Source organism: Heteronotia binoei, chromosome 4, assembly GCF_032191835.1.
Source record: "Heteronotia binoei isolate CCM8104 ecotype False Entrance Well chromosome 4, APGP_CSIRO_Hbin_v1, whole genome shotgun sequence".
Taxonomy (NCBI): Eukaryota; Metazoa; Chordata; class Lepidosauria; order Squamata; family Gekkonidae; genus Heteronotia; species Heteronotia binoei.
The window spans coordinates 41,090,302-41,101,521 of record NC_083226.1 but is presented as its reverse complement, the minus strand read 5'-3'; the positions used below and the strand labels follow the sequence as shown (position 1 = coordinate 41,101,521).

General features: G+C 42.5%; 1 protein-coding gene across 1 annotated transcript; it reads right to left on the bottom strand.

Moving 5' to 3' along the window:
* Positions 1-253: 253 nt before the first annotated feature.
* NDUFB6 (NADH:ubiquinone oxidoreductase subunit B6) lies at positions 254-9,295 on the bottom strand. Its single transcript, XM_060237173.1, has 4 exons — positions 8,788-9,295; positions 5,008-5,100; positions 876-920; positions 254-425 (listed from the first exon to the last, which is right to left on the bottom strand). The coding sequence occupies exons 1-4, from the start codon at positions 9,007-9,009 to the stop codon at positions 360-362; spliced, it is 426 nt and encodes a 141-aa protein (XP_060093156.1). The 5' UTR covers positions 9,010-9,295; the 3' UTR covers positions 254-359.
* Positions 9,296-11,220: the final 1,925 nt, after the last annotated feature.

The following is an 11,220-nucleotide window of genomic DNA, read 5'->3' as shown; positions in this document are numbered from 1 at the left end:
AAATCAGAAAGAACAAGTCTTGGATTCCATAAATGGGCATACCTGGAACTGTGCTATATCTCGCATCCCCATCTTAGAATGGAGCACATTAGCTGCTAAGCCACACTGATTTTCAAGATCACACTATATGTAAATACCTGTTGCTTAGCGACAGGTTATTGTGTGATATTGTGTAAGCTGCATACACTCTATTATTATCATACATAGGAAGACTTCAATCTCATATGTAAGCCTAAAAAAGAAAACAATAATCTTGATGTTTATTGTTTAATTAGATACTTCCACAGCTATGCATTTGCATTACATTATATAGAAGGGGGGGGGGCAATGTCCAGAGCTTTCACAAGTCCTTGAGCCTCTTAATGATGACTGCTTGGGATTTCCAATGGGGGAATCACCTCACACGTTTCTGAAATTGTGTCACCCTAAGAAGTTAAAAAAAAATTTGTATTAAGCGTCATCACGGTGCAGTTACATTAAACCACAAATTAAGCAGTCATGCTTTTTACAAGGAAAATTACTGTTCCAGTTGTGTACAAATATGCTTATTTTGGAGATACTTTCAGATTCCTTCTATATAACAATTACCTCCACTCCTTCTGTCACGTTAACTTTGCTATATTGTAAGAATCAAGCTCCCTTATTGAAGAGGACTGAGAGTTTGCTCCAAGCCTGGCATTTGTAACTGGAATAGAATGTCCACACAAAGCCAGAAAATGACTGCCACAAAGCAAGGTGCCTGCTTTTTCAGGGCACCTACCCAGCTGTTTGGAAAGGGTCCTACATTGCATGTGCATCTCTTATATCTTGCCCTGGATATACAATTTTCTCCTTTACAAAGGAATAAAAATGGAATAAAAATACAATCCACTCACTGGGAATATCCTTGTCTTTCCTTCCACAATACCATAGGGCCGTGGCTGAAAAACAAAACAAAACAGTAAGCATAAGGTATGTAAGCATGAGGGACATAAGCATTTCAGAAGCCAATGTGGTACTTATTATCCAACACTCTGTCCTTTCACTAGCTTGCAGTCTGCAGCTATTTCCCAGCCCCTCCTTAGCTTGTGATCGCTTTAAAAGGAACAAAAGAGCCCCATGGCACAGAGTGGTAAGCTGCAGTACTGCAATTCAAGCTCTGCTCACAACCTGAGTTTGATCCCAGCAGAAACTGGGTTCAGGTAGCCAGCTCAAGGCTGACTCATCCTTCCATCCTTCTGAGGTCAGTATAACGAGTACCCAGTTTGCTGGGGGTAAAGTGTAGATGACTGGGGAAGACAATGGCAAACCACCCCGTAATAAAGTCTGCCAAGAAAATGTCATGATGTGACATCACCCCATAGGTTGGTAACGACCTGGTGATTGCACAGGGGACCACCTTTTTAAAGGGAACAAAAGGTGATTCCGACAGAATGCTTTGTCTCTGCAAATGATGAAGCACTATTTGCCAGGGCCATATACAGGAATTTTCTCAGGAGGGAGCCGCTAATTAAAACACTCCAGACCAGGTGTGTGCTTGGGCACTTCTGCTTCCCCTCAGACAGCATGAGGGGCAGATAAGCCAGGTACACAAGTGCCCAGCCTGCTCACACAACACCCCCTCCAGCAGCCAGCTGACCTGCACAGCCCAAGCTCTCTGTCCCTCCCCTCCCTGGTGAGGCCCCATACTTCCTTCCCTTCTGTCACCGCTGCCTCCTGTGAGCCAGTGAGCAAGGAAGAGGAAGGCAGCCATGGAGAAGGAAAAGCTGTGGCTTAAACAAGGTAATGTGAAAGGGGGTGGGTAGGGGCAACCCTGATTTGAAAAGGGCACCACCCTCTGTGCCTAGCTGCTGGTCATGGCTCTGTATTGTGCTTCTGGAAACAATCAATTATCAGTTTCTGGTAAGATACTATCATTCCAGAGAAACAGCACATTTAAGCAATGAATGTGCTTATTTCGGAGATACTTTCAGATTCCTGCTATATAACAATCACCTCCACTCCTGCCATATTAACTTTGCTATATAGTAAGGCTGGTGCAGAATGCAGCAGAACAAGTGCTGACTGAATTGCCTTTATGGGCAAGCAGATGCTCCACAGTCTGCACTGGCTACCAATCAAATACCGGATCAGCTTCAAGGTTTTAGTACTGACGTTCAAAGCCTTGCATGGCCTATGACCGGCATATCTGCAGGACCGTCTCTCCCCATATGAGCCCCAGAGGTCATTATGATAGGTAAGCCAACATCTTTTGACCACCTCTGGCCCCAGGGACGTCCAGCTTGCCTTGACCATGGCTAGGGCTTTCTCGGCCCTGGCCCCGACCTGGTGGAATCAGCTCCCTATGGAGATTCGGGCCCTACCAGATTTGTTACCATTCTGGAGGGCCTGTAAGACGGAGCTGTTCCGCCAGGCCTATGGCTGAGGCAAGCGGGCATCCTTATTTTATTACACCATCTAACTAGCCTCCCAGCGCTGATTGCCATCTTGATTGCTAAAAATCGGGACGATACAGTTGACATCTTTTGGACATCTAAGTTGCCTGTGACAATTATGCTCTTAATTTATGTATTCACACCATCCATGCTGCCTTAAATTAATTATGATCTAAAAGACTGTTTTAACTGTTTGATTGTTTTATTGCTGGTTTTAATTGTTTTACCATGTTGGAATCCGCCCTGAGCTCACTATGGGAAAGGGCGGACTATAAAGTTACAGAAATAAATCAATATAAATAAATCTAGCCAATTCACAGATCCAGGTGGGCAGTCGTGTTGGTCTGAAGCAAGAGAACAACGTTGGAGCCGAGTAGCACCTTTAAGACCAGCAAAGTTTTATTGAGGACATAAGCTTTTATGCGCTAAAAGCACACTTCATCAGACATTAGTATGGCATGGAATTAGCTGTCCTATATATATAGTGGGCAGTGAATTAGTATGCAAAATAGTGAAAATGTTTTCAGCAGATTAAAAGAAAAATAAGTTGGGGTCTGGTAATTGCTGGTTTGGGTTGACTGGGCGGAAAAAACAGCAAAGGCAATAAACATCAGAATTGGAGAGCGATATCTAAGTCATTAGGTTTCTTAATTGTTAAGAGTAACAAATTAAAGTCTGTTGTAATATTCCATTGATGTCCTTTAAAGCGTGGGTTAAAATAATGTTTTTTTTCCTGTAGAATGAAGTTGGAGACTACTCTGTTCAAATACTAATACAAAAATACATTAGAATACAGTGGATATATACCTCCAAGTATGGGTTAAACCAACATCCCTTTCTGAGTAGTTCTGTCAGAGCGATTTCTACTTCGTTATATTGCATAATATCACAGATATTATTCTGATACGCTATTCTAAAAGAAAAATACATTATAATACAGTGGATGTATAGCTCTACTTGGTGTGAATGGTGAGCATATGTAATGAGGTAAGAAATCAATATCCCTGTGTGTCCCAAGTTTCATAATAACTTGTAATTCAGCAGTTTCCCTTTCCATTCTGTTTAAGTTCCTTTGCAGTAAAATGGCTACTTTGAGGCCACCCACTGAATATCCTAGAAGGCTGAAGCGTTTTCTGACAGGTTTCTCAGTTTTGTAATTCCTGGTGTCAGATTGGTTCCATATATCCTTTGGCGTAGGGCTTGTCCTGTTTGTCCTACGTAGAGAACTGAAGGGCATTGTTGGCATTTAATAGCACGTATAATGTTGGAAGATGAGCAGGTGAATGAGCCTGAGATCATGAAGCTCAATGGATGTCTCTAGGCCAGACACTTGCTCTCACTTAGCCTATCCTGGCCTCACAGGATTGTGGTAAGGACATTTTGGATGGGGGGGGGGGAATGACAAGAGCACGGACATCAGCCTGTGCTGCCAGGAGGGCAGGTGCAATAAAGTGGTTAGAATTCATTTACCTACATGTGGCAAAGTTTTATTCATGCTAAAAATATATTTGGGGAGGACTATCTCCTATAGTGTCCAGATCACTGGTTAAGACCCATCTTTCAAGCCCTGTTCTCTGTGTTCCACCTTCCAAGGTAAGGAGGGTATAATTACAGACAGCGAGCATCTTTTGTGGTGGCACCTCCTGTTTGGAATGCCATCCTCCTTGAGGGCCTCCTGGTGCTCTACGATACTGTGTTTTATGTGCCAGGCCAAAACAATTCTTTTTGCTCAGGCTTTTAAATGCTTTTGGAGCTGCTTTAGGGATTGCTAAGCTTTGTTTTATGTATATTTTAAAGTTTTTTTAAATCTCTCTACTCTGTTTTTAATGGCTTGTTTTGTTTTTCTATTGGTAATTTCGAATCATTCTACAGTTTTTTACCTTTAAGGTGCCTTAAGCAAAACTCTGGGAAGGCAGTATCAAATTACCTTAAATAAATAATGCATACCTGAGCACCAGAATGCTCACTGATTTTAGTATTAACATATGGGTCTTCTACAGCAAGAAAGAGTGACCCTGCATCTGACTCTTTGTCACCCGGCTTTTCCCAACCAATCTGCTAGGCAGACTGGGAGCATGCAGGGGTTTTTTTCAGCAGGAGCGCACAGGAACACAGTTCCGGCTGGCTTGGCATCAGGGGGTGTGGCCAAATATGCATAAGTTCCTGCTGGGCTTTTTCTACAAAACGCCCCCTGGGAGCATGAGATGCACAATCAACTCTGACCTTGCAAGTACTCTCTTCTGTTTCTTGGCAAGGTGTCTGTAAGTTAAGAAATAATTTGGCATAATAATGTACGGCAGTGAGGGGCTGGACGGAATCAAATGCTGCTGCTTCCTTGTAAGCAACCCACCCACCAGGAAACCAAAGGTCCCCCCTCTCTCAGTGGCAACCCAAAGGACTCATTTCCAGAAAAGAGGAACTCCTTCTGAGTCAACAAGAACATACACTCATCTTCCAGTTCTGCCCCATGATGAATAACCATAGCACCCCTTGCCTTGCAGATCCCCAAGGGCCACTTGAGTCTCTGCTTTATCACAATGGCCTCGGTATCCACAGACCCGTCCCGCCAGAAATGGTGCCGTAATGTACTTACCATTAGATGATATTTGACATAATAGGTACTAATCCAAGCAGGGATAAGTAGCCGAAAGACAGTATATATCCCAGCACGGTATGTTTTGAACACCTAGAAATAAATTGCTCTTATTATTCTTGTGTACACCAGCAAGATGCTTTTTAATTAAATTCTCTTCCCATCATTTTTGCAGGCTCTCACTTGATGGGTATTCAAGCATTAGGACTATTTTGTCCCAAATGGTCTCCATGAACAGCAGACAGCTTTCAGCAGGTGGAACTGGGAGCAGGGGGGAGATAATTTGTTTTTAGCCTGTAATGTTTTAATAGTTACTTGTGAGTCATCTTGAGGAAAGGTGAGGTAGAACATGTTTTGGTACTAAATAATCTAGTCCATATTCAATATTAAGACTGTTTCTGCTTAAGAATATTGAATGTTCATGAATCTGTTATAGAATTGGTTGAAATGTGGTTTACATGGAAGCTTTGCATTTTATCATTCTTGAGTATAGTAACAGGCAAGTGATTGTTTGCACTATCAGCAGCCCAAATGACTGGCCACAGGTGAATCAAGAAACCAAAGGTCAACCCCAATGAGGCTTCCCGCTCTCCCCGAGTAGATTCACTTTGACTGTATTACCCCAGATTCAATAATTGACCTTTAATAATCAGAGAACACAGGAATGATAGCACACTGATTTGCACTTCTGACACGTCCCACCACACACCATTAATTTAAAAAAACAACCCTTGGGAACAGATTGCTATCCACATATTTAAAATTTACAGTCCTGCTGACTATGCTTAAAAAGGAGATAAGAGTTTATCCAGGAACTGCTCCCATTCTGCCAGTATTACAGTTCTGCTTTCCAGCATTCTGAAGAATTCTAAATCTTTGCAAACAAGACAGCCCCTGCCAATAAAACCCACTGCTGTGATTGTGCAGGTATTCTTTAAGTATACGAGTGGTTCTCTCCTGTTTTTACAGAGAAAGCCTGTCTTCGTAGGAAAAGGGATACTTAGTTCACATTAAATTCCTTGTAAGTTTAAATAAACCTTCTTCCTCTTGAAGAGCAGAAGAGTGAATTTTTATACCTTGTTTTTCTATACCTTAAAGCATCTCAAAGTGGCTTACAATTGCCTTTCCCTTCCTTTCTCCACAACAGGTGAATAAAATGAGATAATATATACCATCAATACAAACAAGAACACTAATTACTAATTTATTTATTTATTTATTCCTCACATTTATATCCCGCCCTCCCCGCCGAAGCAGGCTCAGGGCGGCTAACAACAATCAAACACCAAACAAGCAGACAATTAAAATTAACAATCATTACCAATTAAACAATTTAAAACAGTTTAAAATAATTTAAAACAATTTTTGGTGCTAGTGTTGGTACCATTACTAAAATGGTTTACTAAATAAAACATTCATCATATGATAGTGTTGCTCAGGGTTGTTTTGTGCACAAATCTGTATTCATTCCAGCTTTTCTTCTATCTTTCTCTCTGCCATCTCTCCCCACTGTCCAAACTTACCGTATATCACAAACTCATTGGGGCAGAAACCTGACAATGTTTTTCTGCTGATTCTAGAAAGAAAGCCAATTCTCTTGATTGTCCATGTGCCAACTTTTGGTTGACACATGGACACATACTTGGAATAGAACAACAGCCAAGGGCAGTATGGTTGTTTACAGCTATCATCTTTGATGGGTGTGGGCTCCTCTATATGTGCAGGCCTGATTGACATCAATACTTTATTATTTGGAGCTACACTATTTAGTTGATTCATACATAATCTGCCTGGTCTGGAGCAGATATTTTACACTTACATTCTAGTGCGTGTTATTATTTAGATCATGCTCTGGGCTGAAACGCATTTGGTCTAGTGGTTATTTTGTGTAACCAATGTTTTGGTCCTTGTTACTGTGCATGCAACTCACATGTGTTGTGGTATGCTATGTGGACGGAATATGATACTCACTACTTGTGGTTTTTATTTGTTTTTAATCTCTATTAACTGTGCAGTTTGTAATAAACAGATGTATCTTGTTCTTTTGTTTAGCTGCTCAGCCTTCAAGATTCCTGATTTGCTTCTCAGATTGAGTCCTCCCTGCCACACACACTTTGCTGTTTCCATGGTATTCCAGTGAATCAGTGGGCTCAGACTGGAGTAACTCTGCCTAGGACTTCATTGTCAGAAAGGATTACTCCTCCCCCAATGTCTTTCTGACTTGTCAAACCATACTTATGCTTGTTCACTTGGAAATAAATTAAACGTGATACATTTTGTTCTGTGGTGTAGATTACTGGAGAAGACAATGGCAAACCACCCTGTAAAAATCCAAGATAATGTCATGATGTGATGTTACTCCATGGGCTGGTAATGACGCAGTGCTTGCACAGGGGACTATCTTTACAAGCATGCATAGAACTGTAGTCTAGAGCTTTTTCTTAGCTAAGCTTAGTAGTATTAAAAAAATGGAAAGGAAACCTAACTGTGTGTATTGTACAGCAGATGAAGAACAGTTTCCCTCCCCACTTAAGCCACAATGTCATTTTCCTAAATTGGAAGAAGATCTGAAAAAGAACAGCTTACACACCTCAGTTATTTCAGAAGCAATTCTCACCACCCAAAATGGGGGAGCTCTAGCAAAGGGAAAGTAAGGTGTCTGGTGATGTCCAGGGGCAGGTTAAAATGAGCCTGGCTCCTCAATTGTTCTGGGTTCAAGATTTATCAAGGCCCGTCATAAGGGCTAACAAATTCATTATGGCAAACTGTTCTGGCCACAGCCCTCTCTGAATGGTGCTTACTACTTATTTCCAAACAGAAGTTGGCTTTCCAAGGATTTTTATAGCAGATCCTATCCATATTTATTCAAAATGAAGGAAGCACCATTTAATTCAATGGGTTTTACTCCCAATCAATAAAGCAGTTACCTCACAACCAGGAAACCCCCCAATTTAGAAGAGGAGATTGGATTTATACCCCTCCCTTCACTACTTGAAGAAGTCTCAGCAGTTTATAATCTCCTTTCCCTTCCCACAAGAGACACCCTGTGAAGTAGGTGGGGCTGAGAAAGCTCTGAGAGAACTGTTCTTGAGAGAGCAGCTCTTTCAAGAATTGTGACTGACCCAAGGCCACTCAGCAGGTGCATGTGAAGGGATTGCGGACTCCGCGTCCATGCACTTAACCACTACACCAAACTTAACTCTCAAAACACAGCATTTATTCATTTCAGAAGTATTTTAGCTTACCTTTCACTCATTAAAGACTCAAGGTTACTATCAGTGACTACAGATAAGAAATACACTAAATGAGAGAAGGTGTAGTATAGCGGTTATCATGTTGGAATAGGATCTGGGAATCCCTTGTTTGAATCCCTGCTCTGCCATGGAAGCTTGTTGGGTGACCTTGGGCTAATCATTGTTTCTCTGGGCTTAACCTCGTCAAGGTTGTTGCCCTGAAAATGAACAAAGAGGAGGGGAAACGATATTGTGAGCCACTTTGTCCGTGACTTGGATAGCCCAGGTTAGCCTGATCTTGGAAGCTAGGCAGGATCAGCCCTGGCTAGTATTTGGATGGGAGCCCACCAAGAAAGCCCAGGGTTGCTACTTAGAAGCAGTCGGTGGCAAACCACCCGTGTTCGCCTTTTGCCAGCAAACTCCTCCCTACGGGGTCGCCATAAATCGGCTGCACCTTCCACTTCCAAGTCGCCTGGGTACCTTATCGGCGAGAAGGCGGCGCAAAAGCGCTACAAAAAAGCTTGCGAGCTTAACCCCTCCCCCTCACCTGCTTCCGCCAGAACCCCCCAGGCTGCAGAAAGCGCTCCCAGAAGCCCTCCACCAGTCCAAGCTTGCGCGGGGGCAGGACCGGTTCGCGCGGGCTCAGCTCCTGGTCTTTCAGCCAACGGCGCCGGAGCTCGCGCAGCTGCTGCAGCCGGAGCTTCTCGTCAGGCGTATAGCCCAGCACTGCTCTCGGCGGCCCCCGCTCCAGCTCCGACCCCTGCGACATCTTGTCAGTTCTCCACACTCCCCCCTCTTAGCCTCGTCCACTAGCCGGAAACGCGACCTTCTCCGGGCTAGGACAATGCTGGGGAGACCGGAAGCGACGGCCCCGTGGAGTCATAGGCCGAGACCTTAGAGGTAAGGGGGAAAGAATGACATATCAACTTCCGGTTAAAAATCGTGGTCGGAAGCCACGATTTGTCTCTTTGGCCAGAGTGGCGTCGTTTTATAAATCTTGAAATCCTCTGCTTTGCATTGGAAGTTCGAGTGGAAATCTGGGTTCTTTTCGACACTAGAATGAGAAATGAGCTGGTGTAAGGCTCACGGATTTTTCTATCTCTGTTACAAATATCCTGACTTCGTCACAGACCTATTCCTTAATTCGCGTTTTGCATCGGAAATCTAGTTGCTGATTAGTTACTGGTCATTTTGTAGGAATGTCGCCACCTATTGTTAGGGAGTAAGAAGAATTTTGCACAAAACAAGGGGTTGCCTGCTGTCAGTGTTCATAGATGAGCAAAAAATGTTCGCGAATCAATTACTATACGGAGATGTTCTTTAAAAAGAAGGGGTGGGAATCGTAAAAAGCAAAAACCAGGAAACAACCTATCTCTAATTACTTCCTGCTCCTGAATCTTGAATCAGCAATGTGTGCATTATTATTTTTGGGTTGCTGCTTTGGTCGCGTTTTGTTTTTTTTAATCGGACTTTATTGCGTTTTAAACAAGTGTTTTTGCGGCGATTTTTAATCTCTGGAAGCTCCTTTGAGGAGCCAGTTTGGGGTTTACAGAGCAGGATAAAAAGTTACCATCTAACGTTACACATAATAAGCAGTGGGGAGAGAAACCCATGTGCGCCATCTTGTGCTTCTTAGAGGAAGAGCAGGATAAAAACGTTCTTTGAAACTGAAGAGTTGCGCTTCGGATTTCCTGTTTCTTGTCCTCCGCCCTTTAACATCTAAAATTAGTTTAGAGAAGATAAATCCACTTGGTGCCATTGCACGGGGTAAGGATTAGTCCCTAATTTGTCAGGGGATGATCCTGTTTTCCCTTCTTTTCTATAAAGCACAACGAGAGAATTTTTGTATAGTGATTATTTGGTTTCTCTAGGACTAAAAGACCTGGTTACTATTTACCCAGCGACCTTGGGCTAGCCACCCTACCTCAGCCTAATTTATTTCACAAGATTGTTGTTGGGATAAAATGGAGCAAGGATAACAATGCACTGCACAAATAATCAGACTCATCAAATTTTCAGTTAGAAGGAAGGTGGCACCGAGATGGAGGGCTCTGTTAGCTTTAGACTGATTAAAGGTTTTTATATACCGGAGGCTGCTACCTTCATTTTGGGACTGGCAAGCATAGGAAACTTGCTTTATACTGCATCAGATGGTTGATTTATCCAGCTCTGTATGGACTCCTCCCACTGGTAGCTGCTGTTCAGGTTGTACTATCTGCCTCCATAGGTACTTAACGCCCCACCTGCTCTGCCTAAATATTGGTAAATACTACAAAAAACAGCACAAGTCTCCATTAACATCTCTCTCTTTGCAAGGACCTCACCCAGTAAAGCTGCGCTGAATTTCCCGCTACCCAGAGAAGTGGAGACTATGAAACAATACTTTAGATAACAAATGTTATGCATGTAAACAGAAATCAGCGGCACAGCTAAACTAAAGTAGACCTGACCAGGTTTGTTTAGAGTGCAGTGCACTGATCTAGAATACTAAGAATTCATTTCACTGTATGCTCTATCTAAGCTTTACACTCAAGTGGAAAAATCTCACCAATCAGAAGCTTTCAACTCTGTACTCTTCCCAAAGGTTACAAGCTTTGGTAAGATTTTTCTATTTGAGTGTAAAGCTTAGACAAAGCACACAGTAAAACAAGTTCTTAGAATCTGGGGACAGTTGTTAGCTGCAACCTGGAATCATGACGGACTATCGCTTAAAGTGGTGTGTTAATCTAGTATTTGGAGCAGAAGTTATCCTCTATGCAAAAAGGAAAGGTGACTAGTTCACATTATAAAGACTTACCTGTTAGACTGTGGAGGTTTGGATTACCTGTACCGTGCATTCTAGAAGATTATTTGATTTACATTAACTATATATGTTTGCATTTTGGACATACTATAATATTTTGTTACAATATTTAATTTGGTGTAGAGGCTTATTTGCCTGGAGGCTGCAGCTTTTCTTGTTGCCATCTCATCTGTGTTT

Bases quoted from the DNA above. Each gene is read 5' to 3' on its own strand.
- NDUFB6 (XM_060237173.1), bottom strand. From the start codon at position 9,009: ATGTCGCAGGGGTCGGAGCTGGAGCGGGGGCCGCCGAGAGCAGTGCTG. The intron at 5,101-8,787 runs GTGAGGGGGAGG...ATTTATTTCTAG, and splicing joins GGGGGTTCTGGCGGAAGCAG to GTGTTCAAAACATACCGTGC. The intron at 426-875 runs GTGAGTGGATTG...TTAACTTCTTAG, and splicing joins GAAAGACAAGGATATTCCCA to GGTGACACAATTTCAGAAAC.